Genomic DNA, 23,611 nt, shown 5'->3' with positions numbered 1-23,611 from the left:
CCTTTGCTGGTTGTTTTGCTCATAACTTTCTTCACGGAACTCCAAATGCGTTGATTCTTGTGTTGTTGGAAAGTTCTTTGAGTCTAGATTCCAACAAAACAAGAATCAAGTCATTTGGAGTTCGGTGGAGAAAGTTAAGAACAAAAAAAGTAGCAAAGTTCAGAAAAACAGAGTTGGGGAGCAGTGTTAATCTAGATGGGGAGTACCGTTGATGTTTTTGTACAAATTACCCTTTTTCCTCTGGTAATCGATTACAAGACCCCTGTAATCGATTACAAGAGGAAAAAGGGTAATTTGTACAGAAACTTCAACTGTACTCCCCAGCTAGATGAACACTGCTCCCCATTCTCTATTTTTGTTGAATTTTTCATTTTTTGAGATGGGTGAGTGAGTTAAACGTTATTGGGTGTGCTCCCTGCACCAATAATGAGGTTAAGTCATTGATTTCTTCAAAAAAAATGTCCATGTAGGTGGTTTTCTCCAACTGAGGTGAGGTGCATGATCATTGTTTGTTCGTCATCATTGACACAGGACTGATGTTGTTGTAATCGATTACAGGGAGCTGGTAATCGATTACCAGTGGAAAAATCCCCTTTTGTACCAAAACTTGAGGAGTGCTACCCAAACATGGCCGAAGCACTCCCCAACAGTCCTGACGACTGTGTTTTCAAGGTTTTTTGGATTGATCCCCCTGTTGGTGATGGTTTAAGGCGTTCACAACAAGCAATTTCAACTTTGGTGAGTCCTATGTAGATGGAAGACCCACGAAGGGTGTTTATAGGTTGAGAGGTAAGGTTCTGGAGAAATGGCGAAGGAACAACGGTGCCAGCAGAAAAACGAGAGCTTTGGAGAAATGGCGCACAGAAAGCACTTCAATGGCGTAGAGAGAGAGAGACGACTTCCTCCAAAGACATTGGTGGACCTAAGCGACGGACGAACAACGGTGGACAGAGACACCACTTCAATGACGGAGAGAGTTTCAAAGGAAGGAACTTCAATGACGGAGATAGAGTTTTGAAGGATTTTTCGGTGAAGGGGGAGAGAGAGTTTCGAAAAGGGGGAAAGAGAGTAGGGTTTCTGAAAAGCGCCAAAAAGTTTTTGAAAATTATTCCAAAAATGCCCTCCAAAACAAAATGAATCTTTAAACAAAATTTAATAAAAACAACCAATGACAGTGAGACACGTGTTGTTGTCAAATTGTTGTCAAAAATCTGTTGTTGAAGAAACGTTTTCCTATGATTTATCACACCTCCAACTACGTTTAGAATATTTCAAATTAGAGTCACACTTCCAAATGCAGACAACTGTACAATCTTTATCCAAATAAAAACAAAATATTCTATATGTTCCTTCAGGATAATAATAGGGACATAATTGGAATAATACAAAAATGAAGAGGTGTGGACGAGACTGGTGAGCTCCAAGAAGAGTTTCTTCGACCCATGTCCACCGCTACGTTGGTTTGGTTCATGAGTTTCTTGATGCGGACGTATTCATCACTTCCTAGATGACAATAACATTGTGGATGGGGACGTGTTGCACCACCACCTGCATCCTCGTCCAGCCTCCAAGGGTAGTACAAGAGGGTCGTTGAGCAAGAGAGGTGCTTCTGTTTGGGGAAAATCTTCTTCAGCAATACCAAATCGGAAAAACAAGGCATTTAGAAACTTAGTCATTGAGGATGGTGAATCTTTTAAATCATGGGAATCTTTTAGTGGCAGAGAAAGAACAACGGAATTAAGGGTTTAAGGATTGCAGCACTAAGAAAAGAAAACAAATATTGATTTTGCTGGGAAACACCATCTCCGGGAAACAAAAGTTATTTTATCTTCAAAAGCATTTCAACATCGAAGGAAATGAAGGTGTAGAGGATGGATTGTGTGAGCAGCTGCGTTGTGCAGAGAACATGCGGAGAAGAAGTAGAAGATGAAGTGATTTATTTTAGGCTTTTTTATTAAAATTTTCCTCAAAGGCAATGAGGTCATTTCAACAAGGATATGGGGTGTATGAAGAAACAAATGGGGGTGGAAGAAGAATCGGCCTCATTTGGATGTAGGATGTACCCTAACCAAGAAAAGTCCGGTATGCTGTAGTCATACAATGATTTGGACTTGCTCGATGAATAAATCTTTTCAGTTGGTCTCCACCACCACCAAATGTTTCTATATCATATCATATCTAATTTGTCTTTATTATAAAATAGATAATAATATCTATTTCACTTTCAACGAATATTAACATCTATTTACATATTTTATATTTTAGTTTATTATTTTTATTTAGAAAAAAAAAAATTATAACGGATTTGATACCGTTTAAATAATTTTATAAAAAATATTTAAATAATTTATTAAATAATACATAAATTAAATTAATAATAATTATTTTATTAAATAGAATAAAATTAATTTATATATAATTACGTAATAAATTTTAAAAATATTAAATAATATTTATATATTAATTTAAAATATAATAAATTAAAAATTTAAAAACTAAAAGTAAAAAACTATCCGTTTTAATACATTTATAAAAATTATTTAAATAATAATATATAAATTAAATTAATAATAATTATTTTATTAAATAAAATAAATTAATTTATAAATAATTAAGTAATAATTTTAAAAAAATTAAATATTATTTATATATTAATTTAAAATACAATAAATTAAAAAATTAAAAACTAAAAAAAAAAAAAATTTTAATGGATGTGGCCACCCCTCACCCCCTAACTCTCACTTTCTCTCCCCCACTCCCCAACTCTCACTCTCTCTTTCTCTCGAGATTTGTTTTTCTAACCCATTCTTCATATCCGTATTTACTTCTTTAATTTTTTCTTTTCCAATTTGATCCCTTGGTCGTGTGTTCGTGTTTCGGTGGTGGTGCAGTGGTATTGTGGTGGTGCATTGATACAATGAACTGTTGGAGAGGTGCATTGATATAGTGGTGGAGACCATTAATGAAGTGGTTGGTTGTTGGGTAAAAAAATAAAAATAGAAATTAAATATTATTGAAGGGCAACAAAAGAATGATGAGGTGTAGGAGCATTGTGTGGTGGTGGAGAGACTAACTCTCATTTTTTCATTCTTCTAAGAGATCGGTAGAAAAAGGTTTCAAATGATTCCATCTTTTTTATTTTATATTATAGAATATTTTACATATAAATTCCAAAGTTTTAAAATATAATTTCCATTTATTAAGAAAATTAAAATTTAATATTTCAATTGCAATTTCTTTTTGTTTAGAAGTGTTATTTCTTGTTTTGTTGGTGATGGATGTGTTAACTTGTATAATATTGTAGAGAAATGCCTTTTGAATTTGGATAATGGGTAATTCCATTAATGTGTTTTCATTGTTTGAGTTTGTTGTTTTACAAATGTTAAATTTGGATAATTGGGATTTATGTTTGTCTGGCATCTGTGAAATATTAAGGCGGGAAGAGGAGTAATCATTTGGCGGGAACAGCCTGACTTTCATTTTTCATTTTTTTAAAATAATAATTTCAGTTTAACATAAACTGCAAGTTTTGATAAACCCGCTAAAGGAGGATTGGAATAACCACTTTGTTTGTAAATAAAGAAAATGGTGCAGAAGAAAAAAGCTAGGGTTTCTGACGACGAGGAAATGAAAGGGCAGGGAGATGAAACCAGCCTCTATCAGGTATCTAAATTCACTATTGTCTTTGATCATGGAACATTTAACTCTTCCAACTAATATTCTATGTTGCTACTGTCAGTGATATGTGACGTTGTTAGCATTTGATTTGAATTGTTGGTTGCAGGTTATTGGCGTGGAGAGAACTGCTTCTCAGCAGGAAATAAAGAAGGCTTACTACAAGTTGGCGTTGAGGCTTCATCCTGATAAGAACCCTGGTGATGAGGTCATTCTTTAAGCTCAATATACCAATTGTCATGTTTTTTTTTATTTTGTTCAGTAGATTGATTTTAGGGGTTGACAGTAATTTCTTGTGTTGTTATTGTTGCAGGAAGCTAAAGAGAAATTCCAACAACTGCAAAAGGTGATATCGATTCTTGGGGATGAAGAGAAGAGGACACTATATGATCAGACCGGATGTGTTGACGATGATGTGAGTTAGACTCTGATTTCTTTCAGCCTACTTTTAAATTTCTTGTGCTGTTGGTGGTTAATGATGATCTGATAGGAAATGAAAATATAGAGATGTTAAAAGAGTCAAATGAGTGTTTAGGTTGGTTTTCAGTTCTCTGGGAGCTGAATTTACCCAATTAGAAAATATGCATCTTGGAGGTATGAGAGATATAAAGAAGAAAGAGAAAGAAACTGACCTAGAGATTGAGATGGGTGCAAAGTGGGTATAGAATTTAGGAATGGAAGAATTAGAGCTGAAATCCTTATACTCCATTAACTATCATCAGAGAGTAGCATTCAGGATACTTCAGCCACAAGTTTTTTTTGTATCAGGACCTTGCTGGAGATGTTGTTCAGAATCTTCAAGAGTTCTTCAGAACAATGTACAAGAAGGTATTTGTTTTATTACGATGTTCTGTTTTCTGATGCATTGTGGTGTATGTATGTTCAACTTTTTGAAAGTATATTAGCGTTTATCGATGTGGTACTTAAAAATGTGCTATATAGGTCACGGAAGCTGATATTGAGGAGTTCGAAACAAACTACAAGGGATCTGACTCCGAAAAAAATGATTTGATGGATTTGTACAAGAAGTGCAAGGGTAACATGAATAGGTAAGAAAGCATTGCAAATTTGTGATGCACATTAGCCATATTTGAAAAGGTTGAGTTTGATATCAAGAGTTAACTCCCGTTGCAGGCTTTTTTGTTCAATGCTTTGTTCAGATCCTAAATTTGATTCACACCGATTCAAGGATATTCTAGATGAGGCTATAGCTGCTGGTAAGGATATTGACTATATTTTGTTAACTAGGGTATTAGGTGGACATTTTCTGTAGACTTTAAGTTTATCTGCAGGAAAAAAGTGTATTTTGATTGTTAGATTTGCAATGCAAGCCAATAAGATGAACTTACTTCACTTTTAACTTTTAAGCATTAGCTCGGTGAATCAGTATACTAACATGCGATGTCATGACAGTCCATCCATTACGGGTTGTTTAAGTATTTCCTAGATGATTATTTATTTTCTCTTCATCATATTCTGCAGGAGAATTAAAGGCAACAAAAGCCTACCAGAAATGGGCTAAGGAAGTATTTGAAACCAAACCGTCTCCAAATCCTTTGAGGGAAAAGTAAGTTGATCAAGCAGGTGTTTACATTACCAGTGCTATCTATGCTCTAGTTTAAGAATGATCCGTTGTTTTCTACAGGTCTAACAAGCAGTCAGAAACAGATCTGTATGCAATGATAGCACAACGCCGAAATGAGAGGAAAGGCCAGTTTGATTCAATGTTCTCATCTCTAGTTTCAAAATATGGTGGAGATGATATGCCGGAACCCTCTGAAGAGGAGTTTGAAGCTACACGGCGAAAGCTAGAGACTGGTAGATCCTCCAAAAAGTCAAAACAATCCAAGCGAAATTAAAAATAATATAAGTAGGTGTATACTGTATAGTAAATTTGTTTGTGACATGACGTTGCCTCCTGTCTTATAGTTTTCAAGCGTTGGTGTACTTAGCAGACCTAAAGGGGTGTTGTTTTCAATTTGTAAGTTGATGTTATTTGTTTATTTTCAAAACTGAGATGGGACCATTTTATTACTTTGCTGCTACGGCAAGTGATTGGTATCCTACCAGTTCTTCATAGGTGTGTTTGCTGTTTATCTAGTACCAAGGTTGATATACTTAAAATTGAGTTTCCACTAAATGATTTCTGTAAATTGATTGTAAATGGTAGCGAATGTGATATGGACATGAATGAAGCCCAATCTTTTAGGCCCAATAGGACAATTAGGAGGAATTGAGATTCTCAGCATTACATTTTCTCTATGCATAGTTGGGAAAGCACAACACAACCTGTTTATAACGGGAATCGTCAAACATGTCACAGTATTGCTTCCGCTTTGCATCAATCTATTCTCTTCAATGATAATGACAATTTCTCTCCTGGGCATTCTGTTAAACACTAACAATGTATTTTTTCAAATCATATACCTTCATTCTTTAATCAAAATTAGTGTTTCAGTTTAGAGAATTTCATAATCTTAATAGAGTTTTAAATTACAATTCTTTGCGTCAGCTTCATCAGTGCGGTTTTGTTTTCGATTGACGTTGGTTCTATTATTATTATTACTATTATTGACTTGACTTTCTTGTTTGTGATAATATGTTGTAAAACCTATATCGTGTGGCAGGCCGTCTATGGTCTACTATAATAATGACATTGCCCCTTCATCTCTTACGGCTTTGTTAAACAAACTAATTAGGTTTTGATCTGACACCATGATCACCAAATTAGCAGTTGAAACTTTTTTGTTAGTTCTTAAGTACATTTCTTAGAGCTAAATAAACTGGATTTCCACCTAAGTTGTGCAAATATGCAACAAATTGTTGCTGACCTGTCATATTTGCATAAATCAACACACTCGCTATTAATACTTAATTTAAAACTAATCATATCATTACGTGAAACTTTAAACAACACAAAAATTCTAGGCCTCTAAAAAAGGTGGAGTTGTTAAATTAAACCACAATTATGTTTTTGGACCAGCTACGGTAGTTGGCCAGCGCACTATAACTAGCACAAACCCACGCAACTTTTATTAGTTTATTTACTTTTTGTAGAGTATTTATACACTTTGCCCAATTTTGATGAGTTTGTTTATGTTTAAATAGTTTTTGAGTGGTTCATAAATTCATGTATTTTCGATTGAATCTAGGTTAACGAGACATAACCAAACTTATATAAGAAATTAAAATAACATTTCTTATAAAAAGTTAATGACTGTGTTTTTCTTTTTATATATTATTTTGCTTTTTTTTTGTATAATTAATATGTAAATTTCAACTCATAATATCTAACAATTTTATTTTAAAATGTAAGTCCATTCTATATTATATTCTTTCTTTTCAAACATAAACATTTTTTTAACTATTTTAGTAGTGATACTTATTTGTCAAAATACTTTTATCTAAAATCTTTGTCAAACAATCTTCCATTACAATGAATCTACAAACCTCTTTATTCACTTTATATTGTACTCATACGGATTATAATTACTTATTAGAGCCTATTTTATACTTTTTATTGATTATAAGGAACTTATTTATTTTATTATTGATGAATTGTTGTTTTCACCCTTACATTTGAAGAGTTTTTCACATAAAAAATATGTTCCATGTATTTATGGAATGTTGGTGCTCCTAATAAATTCTTGCAAGCTACTTGTTGCTTTGTTATTGAATTGTTATTTGGATTCATTCTCTCAAAAAATCTGTCATCATTGAATTGAACGAAATCAAGTTTCACATTCTCTCAATTTCGAGTTTTTACTCTAGAATTTCCCCGTTTTTGTTATATAAGAATTTGATTCTTGTTTTGTTTCGTGCACTAATAACGATAAGAACATATTTGTCAACCTCGTCGATCACAATCTTAGGCGAATCAATCTTCAAGAAGGAACATCCTCTTTGCATTTGTGTTTATTTCATTGAAATTTACTTTTGAATGTGTTGCAGTGACGAAGTGCAGTATGTGGAATGGAGCAAGATCATACACCTATAAATGAAGTTATTGTATCTCATGATACTTTGACTGCAATTCCTCGACTCGTTACGTTTTGATGTTGTTATGGATAAAAAAATTGATGGATATTAAAGGGTGTTGAATCGAGAAAAAACCAGAACAATCTCATTCAAGCATAAGATTAAAATCCTGAACAATATTAAAATGACATAAAAAAGAAGACATGTAAACCTTAATTCTCCTTATCAAAATTGATATGATTTTCATTCTCTAAATTAAATAAAAAAAACTTCAGATAAAAACATACAAGAATACTCATGGCTTTATCTAATAACCACGAGCAAAAATATTCCTTTTTAATACTTTTAATAAAGACTGTATTCAAATAATTAACAACTTGCAACTTATTTAATCTTTTTGTTTATTAAGGTGCACGGAGTGTGACATCACATCTGCGAGCTAGGAACATTCCTTGTTTTGAACGATCTCCTATGAGTTTGCAAACGCAAGCAAGACTTTTCCTTTTTCTTTAGTTTTCCACAGCACACCTGCCACCTTTAAGTTCTGTCCTCCAATGCCCTTTACCCCAACCCCCATTTTCTTTTCAGTCATTGTGTGGGGTTGTAGCTATGATACACTCACCACTACAACTCTCGTGTCAACATTAAAAAACATTTATCAAAGGTTAGTACAGTTAATATATGCAACATGTTCAAGTTCAAGTTTTGTTTTTGATTACTGATAAATAATCGACAGACATATTTTTAGTGGTAAAATCTGTTTTGACTCTGGTAAGTTTCATAAACTCAATATGGGTTTGACTAAAAAATTAAGACCTTGGTATATATATATATATATAGTCTGTACTAGACCTTGTTGCTATGTCCCCATTCTCTCTCTACATTTTCTTTTGGGTAAGTTAACTCATAACCTTTCGATTTTCTTGGTGGTGATATATTCTACTTTACCTGAGTTCTCTCTCTCCAATTCTGTCTTCTGAGGAGGTAGTTTAGTGTCATAATTGTGGAATGTAGCTTTACTCATCTTTCATGTGAAGCCCCTTCATATGGTTGCTACAACCTATTGAATAGTCCCCAAAATTCATTCTCTAAGGATACATTTACTTTTCCCAATTAATGCCCTTCAGCCTATTGGGGGTGTCTTCAATTACAGCACTTGGATGAAAAAAAGGGTAGAAAAGTTTGGTAGTAGAATTCACACTCACACACACGTTGCCATAAAGAATATTTTCTTTCTTTTTCTTTCCCAACTTCGTAGTAGCAAATCAGGATCTGCTGCTTCACTGCTTCTTCACCCTTTGTCTTCTACCTTCTGGAATTTTCTATGGAGACAGAGAACGGGGATACCAAGTCCAGAAAGATGGAAGACTATGAAGTGATAGAGCAAATTGGAAGAGGGGCTTTTGGCTCTGCCTTCCTCGTTCTTCACAAGTCCGAGAAAAAGAGGTAGGCCAATGACACCTTTAACTGCTTCATCTATGCTTACATAAACGGTTTGAGGATCCATTTATTTTTCCAGTTGGAAAATGGACAGCCCCATGAGGAAAAAATTCAGCTTTTTAAAAGACTTTGTGTTTAATTGTTGGAGTTGAGGCCTGAGAAGTTTGATGGCAGTTAGAGCTTTTGTGCTTCAATAATTTTCCTACTAAACCGTGGAACATGGACTGTTGAATCTTGGATATTGATTTTTTCAGTCAAATGATGGACAACCATAGCAAGAAAGTTTGAAAAGTTTTTGGTTTTTCCTATTTTGGATGTTGGTCTTTAATTGTTGGATGAAAATCCAGCCTTTTCGTTCAGTTCGGTTAGCTTTTCATCTTCAATTGTGACTCGTTCTCATAATGTCTCATAATTTCATATCCTCGGTAGGTATGTGCTGAAAAAGATTCGGTTGGCCAAACAGACAGAGAAGTTCAAACGTACTGCACACCAAGAGGTTGGTGTAACAAATCCTTCCACCTGAGGAATCCTAGGTGTCCATAATGCAATTATTTATTTAACTTTTGTTTTAATCTATTTTATTTTCTTTGCATGAATCAGGCCAACTTAACTATTTGTTTGCCCTTTTCAATATTTTATGTTTCCTTCCCATAATGATTTAGGAATATGCCATTGCTGGCTGTGCTTTTCCATACCGCAAATAAACGTGTCGCCTGGATATTTAGTTAAATCATGAGATTGAATCTTCACTGAGAAAACAAAGAAAATTACTTTAGTAAACTTAAATTAAGTTAATTTTGATTTTGAAATCTGGTAGGATATATGCTACTCATTATTGTTGTCTAATGGTTGATCAAACTTACAGACAAGATGATGTTTGTTTTGTGAATGTTATTATGCTCACAAAGTGCCGTGAACACCATATGCCATATCATTTTCATTTTTGAGCGAAATGCCATTGTAATATTGGTTTTATGTAGATATAAGTGGATATTTTAATAATGATCTCATGCTTTTTAATCCAATCCTAAGAGGTTGTGTGAAGCTGATTTCAAATGATTGTTTTCTTTCTACCAACATAAAAGTGACTCAGTTCCTCTTTCTCAAATAGATGAACCTGATTGCAAAACTGAATAACCCATACATTGTGGAGTACAAAGATGCTTGGGTGGAGAAGGTAGGGACTACTCTTTTTCTTAATTTAAAATTTTTCAGTCATACGTTTATATAGAGATGAAAAACTAAGTTTGAATATTTACAGATATATCAGCTCATTCTGATGTAACCAAACTTCATAGGCATGTTTCTGATATTTTATATTTTGTAGGAGGACCACATATGCATTATAACAGGCTATTGTGAAGGAGGTGACATGTAAGTAAAGTAATATCTGTTGGTAAATCTAGTTCTTTCTGGGATAAATTAAGGATCTGGGCTTATTATTTTTCCCATAATCTCAGGAGAAACGAAAATATTTATTAAATACACACTTTTTAAAGGTTAAACCAAAAAGTATAATCTATTAAACAAGGATAACAGAATGGTTCTCATAACTCCTAACACATTATTTTAGATGAAGACCTACTGGGATTGCAATGTGGACATTATAAAAGCTGCTATCTTGGATTGGAAACAGAGCTACACAATTTTATGCTGAATTCACTCTAAGGAGTAATCAAACTGTTATAGTGGTTTTTAATTATAAGACAGGATGACAAGTACTGAATTTTAAAACCTATCCTTGACCTAAAAGGTTAAGGTGTTAAAAAAGGCACAGGAACCTCCTTTTGAAAATCTGTCATAAATATGCTTTGTAATTAATACATATTATGGAGATCTGGATGGAGTCCTTGTTGATTGATGTTGAATTTTTGCAGTGTCCGTAGTATCCTTTCCATTTAGAAGTTTTAGACAGATATGTTGACTATCTGCATTCTTATTTTTGAGATGAAATACATTTACAATAATTGGGATTCTGTGGATCTTGTATTCATACAACATAGTCTACATGCATGCATTTACATGCTACAAAGGAGAAATACAAACAGTGATGTGAAGTCCTAATCATGGAATTTTACATTCTTTGTGGAGCAGGGCAGATAACATAAAGAAAGCTCGAGGGTCATTTTTTCCTGAAGAGGTAATGAATACATTTAACTGCTCTTCCTTGATAATTCCTCTTATGACTGTTCCTTACCCACCCTGACTTGTCAATTCTTCCCGCAGAAAGTCTGCAAATGGCTGACTCAGTTGTTGATAGCTGTTGACTACTTGCACTCTAATCGTGTAATCCACAGAGATCTTAAGGTATTGCAAATTCATTTGCTTATGCTGATAAAGAAATCTGTTGTAACTTTTACACTAATGCTACTTCATGTAATTTCAGTGTTCCAACATATTTCTCACCAAAGACAACAACATTCGGCTTGGTATGTAGTATTATTCCTTGAAAACTTAACTTTTGGCTGTCAGAAACTGTTATCTGAAGAAGTATGTTTATTGCATGATCCGTACAGGTGACTTTGGTCTTGCAAAGCGACTTAATGCAGAAGACCTTACTTCCTCGGTAAGGGTACATGTATGCTGTGTTAGCTTTTTTATCTAATGCCTCCTTCTAGGAAGTTACCTGTATTTTATCCAATGGAAATTGGCTGTCATGCCCAGTAATTGACGGATCTCAGCTGAAAATATTAAATGGGTCTCAGTATTTTGGAGAAATAACTTCGGGTTGGGGAATAGCTTGGTTGAGCCAAAAAAGATTAAATTTCTGCATATATATATATATATATATATATATGTTTGCTTTGAACTTTTTATTGATAAAGGTAAATGATACCTAACTTGATTCACATAGTGATACCTATTTTTTGTTTGCATACTTATATCCTGTGTAGGTTGTTGGAACTCCAAATTACATGTGTCCTGAGCTCCTCGCTGATATACCTTATGGTTATAAATCAGATATGTGGTCTCTTGGTAAGGTTCATGGATACCTTCTTCTAGTTGAGAAAGTCACATGATAGATAATTAACGTTGTGTAAGAATGATATTTCTTTCTATGTTAAGGTTGCTGCATGTTTGAGATTGCTGGACATCAACCTGCATTTCGTGCTCCAGTAAGAACTTTCTGCAGGAATTTAGTTTTATCAATGGAAACATGGTCTCTATTCTTCAATATATTTTAAACTAGCAAAACAATTAACACATGCTTGAATGAATAAAACAGGACATGGCTGGACTTATCAATAAAATAAACAGATCCTGCATTTCTCCCCTGCCAATTGTTTATTCTTCCACACTGTAAGTAACATCCTCAAACCATTCCCAGTCACTCTACTGTCATGATATATTTTTAACCTGTGCTTTTGGTGTTCAATTATTTTTCCTTGTGACAGGAAACAACTTATCAAGAGCATGCTTAGAAAAAATCCAGAGCATAGGCCAACCGTGAGTTCAACTGAACCTATCTTATGTTGATTCATTTTGATGGAATTGCGGATTCTAATGATGTTTGTCTTCATTGACAGGCGGCTGAATTGTTAAGGCATCCGCTTTTACAACCTTATGTTCTTCGTTGTCATAATGCATCCTCTAATATTCTTCCAGTATATCCCATAGTTAATTCAAAGGATAAAACAAGAAGATCAAATAAATCTAGTGGTGGTAAGGACCATAAGGACAAAGAAGCAAGCTTAGTAAATCGTTTGGAACGGATTCATCCAATTGAGGGAAATGGAGATATACTCGTAAGCAATCTTCCTAATGATGCTGTTACCATCTCAACCAGTGCAGAAGACAATATTGAGACCAGGATGGTTGATCTTACCAGCTACATAGTGGAATCTTCTACTAGTATTAGCGGCTCAAAAGATGGGTCAACAACATCTGAATCAACTGTTTGCAGTGTGTGCAAGGAGGACTTTAAAGGTAGACCTGCAAGGGAAACGAATAACAACGAAATCTGTTTAAAGATTTCACAAGAATCACTGCATGAGGAACAGATATTTGCTGCTAAACATTTTCATAAATTAGAAGATGTCATTAATGCAGTGAACCCAGAAGTTGAAGACGGTTCTTGCAATGAAGGTTTGGACAATGCTGAAGCACCAAGGGAAGATTCGAGCCTTGACATCTCTGGTAAATCAACAATGTCCAGTGCAGGCAGTAGCAGCACTGATAAAGATAAGTCCATCAATGAGGAAAAGCCATCACTAACTGTGAATCATATTACAGTCGAACATGATACCGAATCTGGAAACCAATTGAATGTATTTACAGAAGGCTCACACATGAACGGCTTGACATCTGATTGTAATGATGCACGTGGAGTTAAGGATGATGACACAGCTAACAGACACATTCTCTCCACGCATAAAGATGATAACACGGTGGAGGTTGATCAGACAAGTGGCGTTTCATTGAGTGTAATAACAGAAGTGGTCGGCGACGAGACAAATCTGTTGGATAGTCCCTGCCAACAAAGAGCTGATGCTCTGGAATCTCTGCTCGAATTATGTGCTCAGCTACTCAAGCAAGATAAACTTGAAGAGCTTGCTGGGATTCTGAGACCATTTGGAAAAGAAGCTGTATCATCAAGAGAAACAGCAATATGGCTGGCAAAAAGCCTCATTTCTGCCCAAAAATTTAATCCTCAGACCTAGTTACGAGAGGTTCTGTTTATAAGTTTATAGATATTGTAAGAAACGTGTAATTCAAATGTTACATGAGTTTGTTCCGTTGGAGATTGTTGCATGGTTGAAGATTGGAGACACGAAGATAGCTTGCCATATCTTCTTTCTTGGTACAGTAAGTGGTTATAGTAAATGAATTAAATTATTTTAGTTAGGTTAATAGTCATTTGTGCTTGTTTTCCAGCAGTTTATGCGTCATTGATTGTATAAATTTTTTACTTCCCCTTTTCCTAACTAAAAGGTAACCATGAATATCAGAGCTTCATGTTTTATTTATTTGGTTTATTTGTTATTCATGACCTATAAACATCTAAGGGTGGTCAACACTTGCATTGTTGCATTTGGACAGTGAAATTGTTTCAACATACAAAAAATGGAGACAAAATTGCTATCAATAGACTACTTATTAATTATAGGTTTAATACATCATTTGGTCCCCTACTTTTAGGAGTTTGGTTCAAAGTGATCTTAATTTTTAAAAAGTTTAGTAAGACTCCATATTTCGTTAAAAAATATTCAATTAGGTCCTTTTCGCTCACGTCGTTAAATGTAGAGAGAGAATACACCACTTTCACTCAATAACATTACACAACATCCATTCACACACAATCCAACCTATCCATATATCAACATCAAACGAATATAATCCATCATAACCATCAACCATAAAGATCAATATATTCATGACTTCTTGACCATACACCAAGTACATAACCCAATATTTCCAAAACAACTATGTTCCCTCCATGATCAAGTATTCAAGTCTCTCGACACTACCCAACAATGCACCAGTTTTATACACCCACCTCCAGATTTCACCCTATATATTATTCCACTCAATAATAACTCAAAAATAATATAATTTTCGAAACCCATAAAACTAGATATTTCACTGTTAGGACGACATCAATATAACTAAAACAAAGAATCATTGCTTATTAACAACAAAACCGTGACCATTAGATAACCTCTGCACCTCTCTCATCAATCTTTATATCTTCAAAGAAAACTCCTTTAGCTTCCCTAGACCTATTTTATAGACCCAAAATTTAAAATCTGCACAATGAAAACCTTAGCCTGTAACCCTTCACCATTCTTATAATCCACCCATGCAACCCTAGAATATCATTTGCATACTTTACCTATCAACAAGGGACGTAGCAGCACATGCACAACAACAATTTCATGCACTTGGTATTAACCATATTATGATTTCCCTCCCAAGGTAGGTACCACGAAAACCATTAAATGTCAATATCAAGAACCCCTTCTAGCTCTCTGGATTCCAACGTCTACACTATACAAGAAGAAAATATAATATTTCTCTACATCTTACCGTGGCCCTTACATGCATTGAAACTCTTCACTTGCAAAAAGAAAACATGCACTCATATCATTATGTGATAACAATACATTACTCAACATTTATACTACTTCCATACATTTAATACCCATCAAACATTCCATGCAATTACAAAATAATAATTTATTATACCCATAAACCCATGTTGGTATCTTTATTGAGAACACAACTAATCACCAATGCACTCTATTGTCATATTTCACGCATACAACACGTTAACACTTCCTACTCTTATTTACATTCTTAACCTAGCCAATCCACGGCTACCCTCCAAAGATTCACGATATGTACTTATCCCTTACTACAAAACCACATGCATTGTAATCCTCCAACCCGTGCATTCATATTCTGGGAATAACATCCCAAACCATTGTTTTTCCTTAGCAACCCACAACCTTCCAATTGAGTATATTATCTATCCACACCGTTTCTCAAGATTAACAAGTTTCAAAGGAAACGCATCATGCTCAATCAATACATCAAAATGTTAACTCCCTTCACCTAGGTTTTCCAATGAATTCTTTAAAGGCTCCTTGGTTCCTAGAAAATCCTATGACTGTAACAAGGGCCCCTGCACAACTCCTTGGTACTCACAGTCTTCTCCCTATTACTCACTACGCTCAAGGTGGAGGACAAAAAGTGGTGATTTCTCTCTTGCGCACTCTCTCGAGTTGTTCTGGAATGTAGCTTAGGGTTGCTTCTTATTTTGCACACAAGTCGGCAGAGGCCGTGCGTTCTTCCTCCCCCACTGCCGCCGTCGTTGAGGATACCCAGCTAGTGGCTCCCCCGCTCCCCCGGGTCTCGCTGAACTCCCTCTACTATCCACTGGGATACGTTGGTGCGGTTTCCCACCAGTCTCGGTCCGATAGTGGTGGCGACAGCGTGATGAATGCATGGAGCCCTCTGATGCAAATGCAATGACGTTGTCATTCCATCATGATTAGAGAGTGATTTTGGACTAGGTTGGAGGATTTGTAGATGGTGTGGTTGTTGAGATTTGCACCTAACTTACTCATTTTAATTTTTTTAAAATATTTACACAGTGCAACATTTTCAAACGTGCCACGTATTCATCAAAGCACAACTCACTCAGGTTTGACCATAGTGGCATTTAGATCATTATGTTTTTAACGGCGTGAGCGAAAAGGATCGGATTGAACATTTTTTAACGAAATATGAGGTCTTACTGAACCTTTTTAAAAGATAGGATCACTTTGAACCAAACCCCTAAAAGTAGGGACCAAATGATGTATTAAACCTTAATTATATTTACTGGAATTCATAAAAAATATATTGTGCGTTATTTTATTTATTGAGTCGTAAAGTTTTTAATAACTTTTAATAGTGTATTGCTGATACTTTAAAAAATTGAAATCTAATTTTTTATTTCATAAAGTCTCGTTGCTAACATAGAATACCCGTTTCCATGATCTGATACTGATAAGATGACGTAAAACGAGGTTAAATTTCACTCTTCCTGATACGACAGAGCACTCATTCAGAACAAAATACACTGTTTAGAGAAGATGATATTCCATTACCTACATAACAACCTTTTAATTTTCTAAGATTCTTTTAGCTGTGATTGAAAGTGGTTATATTTTGAGGGTGATGAGATATACTTGTTACGAGAAGACAAGATAAAATTATTAAACAAATCAATATTTCATTAACAAATCATCAAAACAATACAAAAACATATTCATTTGTATCAATTTTCATCATCAATTATTCCCTGCAGCCCCCTCTTTTCCACATATATAAGGCTTAGTGGAACAAGGCAAAGAAAGACAAGACCGAGGCACCGACCAAGGAGCCAACAAGGGGCACGGTGGCTCCACTGACTGGGCCGGGAGCCGGGGCAGGAACTTCGGTGGCAGCCGCTACTGCGCTCATGGAGGCGGCGGCGATGAGGATGGCGCAAGTGACCTTCTTCATGTCCATGATGAGTTGAATATGATTTGTTTAGGACCCGCTTCTGTGCTGATGAAACAGACAAATGTGTTGTTTTATTGCCTTAGCTTGCAGGTCTGAGGTACAACGATGGGTCTTGCATGGTATTTAAAAGAAGCGGGTTTCAGTTATTTTGGGAAAACTCTTGTTTTAGTTCATGGTCTTGCATGGTTTCAGGGCTTGTCGTAGCTTTCGGCTGAAATACATCGTACATGCGTTCTAATTAAAGGTTTCTCAACCTCATGTTGTGCTTTGACAACTTCTGATTAAACTACAACCATACATATTTTAACAACATCTCCAACGGAAAAACACAACTCACTTGAATAATATAATAATATTTTAAATTAAAAAGTATAAAACTTAAAATATTACAAATTGAGCACTTGTTCTAAGTATTATTTTGTTTATTTTTTTATTACTTTTCTTCTTTCATACATTACAATTGTGTGATTTTGCTCTCGTAGGTTATAATTTTTAGATAGAAAGTAATTTTAGTTTTGTTAATAAATTATATTACACGTTCAAGTGAGAGAGGTTGACATTTCGACCTTGTTATCTTAAATTAAAAATTAACAAATAAAAAATGATTTTTTTGTTATTGTATTATTTGAATATGCAATAATAATATAAGCTAAATTATTAATATCTACAAATAAAGTTCTAATTATTACTTGAAGTATTGAGTATGTAAAACTAATATTTTTTTAATTAAATTAATTAAAGACATCAGTTAATTTACTAAAATTTAAAAGAAATATACAATTAAAGGTATTTTTAATATATGATGGGGAATTGTTAACTGCGATTGAACGAGATGTCAATGATCAAATGTTGTCTATTGCATATGTTGTGGTTGAAGTGGAAAACAAAGATTCTTAAACCTAGTTTATGGAGTTATTGATTGAAGACCTTGGTGTTCCTGAAATATGTTCATCAATAACTTTTATGTCAGACCAACAAAAGGTAATAGTGATCTATAATTTGGTATTTTCGTACATTGATTCATTAATTATAAGTGCTGCTAACTGCTTTTTATTGTTTTAAAACCACAGGGTCTACTTCTAGCTATACCAGAACTACTTCCTAGAGTTGACTAAAGATTTTGTGTCAAACACTTGTATGCCAACTTTAGGAAGAAATATCATGGCAAGAATCTTAAGCGTCTAATGTGGACGACATTTACAATCACACACCCACAAACATGAGAGATTGAGATGAGAAACATTAAAGAGTTGAATAAAGATGCATTCTAGCATTTGATAGCCATTCCTCAAAGGTTTCTCTTCATAACTTAACTCTTTATTTTGTATTTCTTTATTGTTAACATTTGTTTACATCATATGTTGTAGATATTGGTCAAGGTCCAAATTCACTACAACAGCTAAATGTGACACCTTGGTGAACAACATGAGTGAAACATTCAACAATGTTTTGGTTATACCAGGAGTAAACCAATCATTACCATGTTGGAGAACATCCAGGATTACATCATGCAAAGAGGGGCAAGAAACAAATCTAACATTCAGTCCTTTGCAGGATCAATTTGTCCTAAGATCCATACCAAATTTTGAAAGGAATCACAATTAACCAAACAATGAATTCCTATGTAAATCCCATTTATTAGTTCTGAATTGTGTTCAATTATGTACTTGGTTCCTAAATATTGTTGTTGTTCTTTGTTGACAGCTGGTCAACTAATAAATTGTTTGAAGTTAGACACGTGTCCCAGAGTGGAGATAAGTTTGTCATCAACATAGACTGATGAGTGCATATTTATGTCCACATTTATGTTTTAAAATTCAAATTTTTGATGAGATTTTTGTGCTTAAGTGATTGATTAAAATGAATTTATAAGGATTGAATTTATTGGGTTTGAGAATTAAAGATGCTTAAAATGTGATTTTTAGTTGCATAAATTATTTTTGATGAATTTTATTCATTTAAAGAAAGAAATTGAATGCAAAGCTAGTCCAATATGGTCAACTTAGGGCTCCTAAGCAAATTTGAAAAGAAAGAAATAGCTAAAGTGCAATTAAAGAAAAATTCTAGACTTCTCTGCAATTTTAAATAAAATAAAAATGGTTGAAATGTAATTTGGGACAACTTTAAATCTAATAATTTGGAAAAATTATATTATAAAGAATAAATTTTGAATTTGTTGAAGCAGAAGAAAACATGGTAGAGCCGATGTAAGTAATGGGTAAACTTGATCCATTTCCAAGTTTAATGTGTTCTATACTAGTATAAGGAGTTTTGGATGAATAGTTGGTGACATCGTTGGTGATGTGATGAGAAGTAATGTTATCAGGATACCATAAGGGATCCATTATGTTGGACGAAGTTTAGAACGTGAACTTTTACTTCGGTTTAAAATTATCCTAAATAAAATTCTACAATTCGAAATATTGATGTTTCTAAAATATTGTCTACCTTTTTACTAATTTTGTTCAAATTTTTTCTTATTAGCATTTCAACCTAGATATAGCTGTAAAAGGAATTCACCCCTCTGAATTCAGATCATCATAGCAAGTGAGCTCTTATACCATGTGAGAAAATTTGTGTGAAGAATTGTATTATATATGATAAAAGTTGTATGCAGGGAGAGAGAGAGAGAGAGAGAGAGAGAGAGAGAGAGAGAGAGAGAGAGAGAGAGAGAGAGAGAGAGAGAGAGAGAGAGAGAGAGAGAGAGAGAGAGAGAGAGAGAGAGAGAGAGAGAGAGAGAGAGAGAGAGAGAGAGAGAGAGAGAGAGAGAGCAGAGACTGCTTTGTAAAAAAAAAAGTAAAGAGAGAAAGTGATGCAACCCATGCAAAGGACAAAGAAAACGGAAAAAACGAAAAATAGAAAACCCTTAATAGAAAGGGTACGTATAACCACTATATTATAACACCAAGGATATTGCAAAACTATTCAACATATCTAGACCACTCCTTATGAAGCAACAAAGACACCATATTTGCACTACAGTCTTGTCCTCTCTCAGCGTCTTGCCACCGTTGCTATGTCAAGTCATGCACTTCAGATGCCTGAAAGTGATTTCCCACCATCTAAAATGAATGAAAGAAAACAAAAATAACACCCTTTCAAATCGAGCAATGTGTGAAATGAAAATGTGAGATATGTATTATGTACATCGTTGATTTGAAATGAATAAAGTTTACTTGATCATTGTTAAAGGTAAATAAAAATTGTACTTTAATAGTTTTTGGGGAATAAAGTATCATAAATGGTAGGTACCAGATTTCCCTTCAACTGTAACGTAAGAAGCTCATTGAGGACACAATACCACCTTGCATCACTAGCTTTAATTAGCCAAGTGGGGTCACAAAAGCCTTAATCTAAACGGCATCATAGTAATGGAGAATGGTTAATGATTTAATGCACCACTTACCAACTTGACAAGGATAACCTTTCAACATAGTACGTAACAAGTTCTATATAAACTCAACTCTTGACCCTGTCATTCAACAACTTAATTCACAAAACCAGTTCAATCCTTTTCAGTCATCTTGCTCACATTTTCACAGTAACATAACATTTCTGTGGAAATATGGCAAAACTTGGTGGCTTTCAAGCCCGCTTTTGGTTTGCAGTAATGATTTTGTGCATGTTTTACGTAACCAAAACTGTGGCACAGGATTCAGCAATAGCACCCACATCACAAATGGAGACTGGTGCAGGATCCGCTTTGTCTGTTTCTGAGGTGACCTTATATTCTTCTGTGTTGGCTTCTGTTGTGGCATTTATGATGCAGTGAACTGGAAGGCATTTGGGGTTGAAAATCTGTCACTTGCTGAGGAATATTCATGTTTGATTTGTCTTATGAGTTAAAATTATATACATACATGTTCATAATGAATTTGAAGTGTTGTTTCTCTTGAAAGATGTTGTTTTTGGCATTGTTGTAACATATTGCTGCAATGAGTTACAGCTTATAATCCGTTAATGGTGTGAATAGATTTGGTGTAATTATATATTGATTCCATTATATGCATATCAGAAGAAATAAAGTTTTTTTGTCTCTTTTATTAAACTATTTAATATATGTGAATTGGCTTCTTCATTGCTTCGAAGAACAGTGCAACTTTTGTGAGTAGTTTGATTTTAGAACAGAAGTTCAAGGTAAAGTTTAAATTATCATGGTGTTGACGATCAAAATGATTACATATTGAACAAGTTTAAAAAGTCAGATTGTTAAGAGATTTGCTGACAATCACACACTACTAAGAAATGGTTTGGAATGAATTTTGTTAAAGAAAATTTACAAATCAATTTTAAAATTAAAATCAACAAAGAGTGTTAATTCTGAAAAAAATATAACATCTAGTTAAATATAAGTAATTTTCTGGTTAAAAAATATACGTAATTTAGGAAAACCAATTTCAAAAGAAAGAGGGTGGTGTGAAAAGTAATAACCTATAAAGAAATATTCGTGTCCACTGTCCTCTGATAATAAGTGGGCCTATATGACGTGTAAAGAGTGATGCTCCACCATCCCATCTTTTTTCTACACCTTTCCAATATTTTTTAAATTTCAAATTTATCCTTTTTATCTTTTACTTTTATTAAATTTACTTTTTATTTTTTAAAACCCTAATCCCAATCTCCTCTCACTTTCACTTTTCTTTTCACTCTCAGCAGCAAGCCCCCCTTCACTGTCACTTTCTTTCTTTATCTTAATTTCCACTTTCGTTAACACAACATTTTTTATTTCCTTTCAAATTCCATGAGATTCACCGAACATCCAGTGATCATCGAAGAGAAGTTCAACTCCTATGGCCTAAACGGTTTAAGTTCAGCTCCTATGACCTAAACGGTTTGGTTTACAACGACAAAGGTTATCTCCTAGTGGTTCAGAGTTTCAAATTTAAGCATAGATTTTCAAGTTTGGTTATTTAAAGACAAGAAAGTGGAGAAGAGATTTTTAGTAGATTATATTATGGAATCATGATATTTCAAAACTCATCAGAAGTTATAAATGTTTTAAGTTAATACCATGCAAAATTTGTTTTTTTTGTTAAATTTTGTGTTAACAGAGGTGGAAATTAAGAGAGAGAAAAAGTGACAATGGGGGTGGAGGACTTGCTGGTGAGAGTGAAAGAGAAAGTGAAAGTAAGAGGAGATTGAAATTAGGATTTTAAAAAATAAAAAGAAAAATTAATAAAAGTAAAAAGGATAAATTTAGAATTTAAAAAGGATTGGGAAGATGTAGGAAGAAGATGAGGTGGTGGAGGGAGCATCACTCCTATATAAACCATTTTCTTTGGGTCCATCGAGAAAATCCTTCTTAACCCAATGTGTATTCACATTTCAAATGCGTTCGTTTTTGTTTTAAACCCTTGCTGATTTATTAGTTGAATACGAGAATAATCATGAAAATTGGAGAGCCAAAACTTCGAATATATAAAAATAATAATTTTTAAGACTAAAATCAACACTTAATTCAGTTTTATTTTAATACTAAAATCCCTACTTAATACATTAACTTGTTCACCAATAATTTTTTACGTAAAAAAAAAAACCTCGAACGTATCAAGACAAAAATTTATTCATATAAAACAAAAAATATGTATAATATTTTCTCACACTCATTTTAACAATATCAAATGGCTCGCCTCACTTACATTTTTATTCACATTATATTACAATTGAAAAAAAAAAATGGGCCCACTTATACTTGGGTCTAGCCCAATGGAAACCGAACAAAAGAAATACTCAACCGCCTTGTAAATGTCTTTTTCTTTATGAACCTCTATATTTTAAAATTTCAATTCCACCCACATCATCTATTTTTTTTTTTCTGAAACACATTATTAGAGTTACGTAAGAGTGATTATTTCACCTAATTCCAGAAAACGCCTTTTGAAAATATCTGATGACCATTATCATAAAACAGTTACTTCCAAAGACATCTGATTCTATTTTGAAATACATATTATAAAATGTGTTTTGAGATTGTTTTGAATTACGTGTTGTGAAACACCTTGCACCCTTATGGGTTAAAAGAATATTTCAATCGACAAAAATCTATCCTCATTGTTGAGAATTATGTTCTAAAATATGCATTCTGGAAAAGAAAAAGATGGAGATAAATTTTGGTGACATACAGGAAGAAGAAATTAGGAAAAAGCTTGAGATAAAATGAGAGAGCGAAAGCACAGAAAAGAATGTTGCAGTATAATATGGAAAGCAAGAAAAAAGAAGGACATGAGGAACACAAGCATCTGGCACACATCAAAGTGGGGACAGATGTTTTCCATGAGCAACAAAGGGAATAAGCAGAGAGGGAGTGAATGAATTTAGCAGAGGATATCTGAAAAGAAAAGAAAAGAAAAACGAGAAAATAAAATGGATGAGATGATGCACGTGACAGTCGGGGGTCACATGCAGCGTTTGGATTTTGGCATAGTCCTCCATGTGCCATGTCAATGTCAATTAATTAAGCTGAAATCTATGAGAAGATGGTTGTGAGATGTGACGAAGAAAGCAATGGAAGTGAAGCCACAGAGGC

The 23,611-nt window shown here is 34.0% G+C and overlaps 2 protein-coding genes across 4 annotated transcripts; both read left to right on the top strand.

Annotated features, from left to right (window-relative positions):
• The first annotated feature begins 3,367 nt into the window (after nucleotides 1-3,367).
• On the top strand, nucleotides 3,368-5,752 carry LOC108327554 (chaperone protein dnaJ 6). Its single transcript, XM_052872192.1, has 8 exons — nucleotides 3,368-3,663; nucleotides 3,785-3,883; nucleotides 3,989-4,090; nucleotides 4,444-4,503; nucleotides 4,618-4,724; nucleotides 4,810-4,892; nucleotides 5,158-5,242; nucleotides 5,321-5,752. Exons 1-8 carry the CDS (start codon nucleotides 3,586-3,588, stop codon nucleotides 5,532-5,534), a joined length of 828 nt encoding a protein of 275 aa, XP_052728152.1. The 5' UTR covers nucleotides 3,368-3,585; the 3' UTR covers nucleotides 5,535-5,752.
• A 2,452-nt stretch (nucleotides 5,753-8,204) lies between these two features.
• Nucleotides 8,205-13,944, top strand: LOC108329434 (serine/threonine-protein kinase Nek6). Of its 3 annotated transcripts, none has more exons than XM_017563629.2 (14): nucleotides 8,205-8,317; nucleotides 8,912-9,099; nucleotides 9,523-9,589; nucleotides 10,205-10,270; nucleotides 10,421-10,467; nucleotides 11,188-11,233; nucleotides 11,320-11,400; nucleotides 11,480-11,522; nucleotides 11,610-11,659; nucleotides 11,988-12,069; nucleotides 12,160-12,209; nucleotides 12,320-12,393; nucleotides 12,489-12,540; nucleotides 12,621-13,944. In XM_017563629.2, exons 2-14 carry the CDS (start codon nucleotides 8,978-8,980, stop codon nucleotides 13,752-13,754), a joined length of 1,914 nt encoding a protein of 637 aa, XP_017419118.1. In that variant the 5' UTR covers nucleotides 8,205-8,317; nucleotides 8,912-8,977; the 3' UTR covers nucleotides 13,755-13,944. The 3 variants fall into 3 exon arrangements, with proteins under 3 accessions (XP_017419118.1, XP_017419119.1, XP_052728151.1); XM_017563630.2 differs by having other exon boundaries at nucleotides 8,211-8,317; nucleotides 8,988-9,099; XM_052872191.1 differs by lacking the exon at nucleotides 8,205-8,317 and adding an exon at nucleotides 8,529-8,547 and having other exon boundaries at nucleotides 8,988-9,099.
• Nucleotides 13,945-23,611: the final 9,667 nt, after the last annotated feature.

The sequence above is a fragment of the Vigna angularis genome, chromosome 2 (genome assembly GCF_016808095.1).
Source record: "Vigna angularis cultivar LongXiaoDou No.4 chromosome 2, ASM1680809v1, whole genome shotgun sequence".
NCBI lineage: Eukaryota > Viridiplantae > Streptophyta > Magnoliopsida > Fabales > Fabaceae > Vigna > Vigna angularis.
Note: the sequence above shows the minus strand (reverse complement) of the source record. Positions and strands in the feature narration are given on the sequence as shown.

Excerpts from the sequence above, each read along its gene's own strand:
- LOC108327554 (XM_052872192.1), top strand. The coding sequence starts at position 3,586 with ATGGTGCAGAAGAAAAAAGCTAGGGTTTCTGACGACGAGGAAATGAAA. Across the intron at positions 4,091-4,443 it reads CCGGATGTGTTGACGATGAT|GACCTTGCTGGAGATGTTGT; the intron begins GTGAGTTAGACT and ends TTTTTGTATCAG. Across the intron at positions 5,243-5,320 it reads CCAAATCCTTTGAGGGAAAA|GTCTAACAAGCAGTCAGAAA; the intron begins GTAAGTTGATCA and ends TGTTTTCTACAG.
- LOC108329434 (XM_017563629.2), top strand. The coding sequence starts at position 8,978 with ATGGAGACAGAGAACGGGGATACCAAGTCCAGAAAGATGGAAGACTAT. Across the intron at positions 9,100-9,522 it reads CACAAGTCCGAGAAAAAGAG|GTATGTGCTGAAAAAGATTC; the intron begins GTAGGCCAATGA and ends TATCCTCGGTAG. Across the intron at positions 11,401-11,479 it reads TAATCCACAGAGATCTTAAG|TGTTCCAACATATTTCTCAC; the intron begins GTATTGCAAATT and ends ATGTAATTTCAG.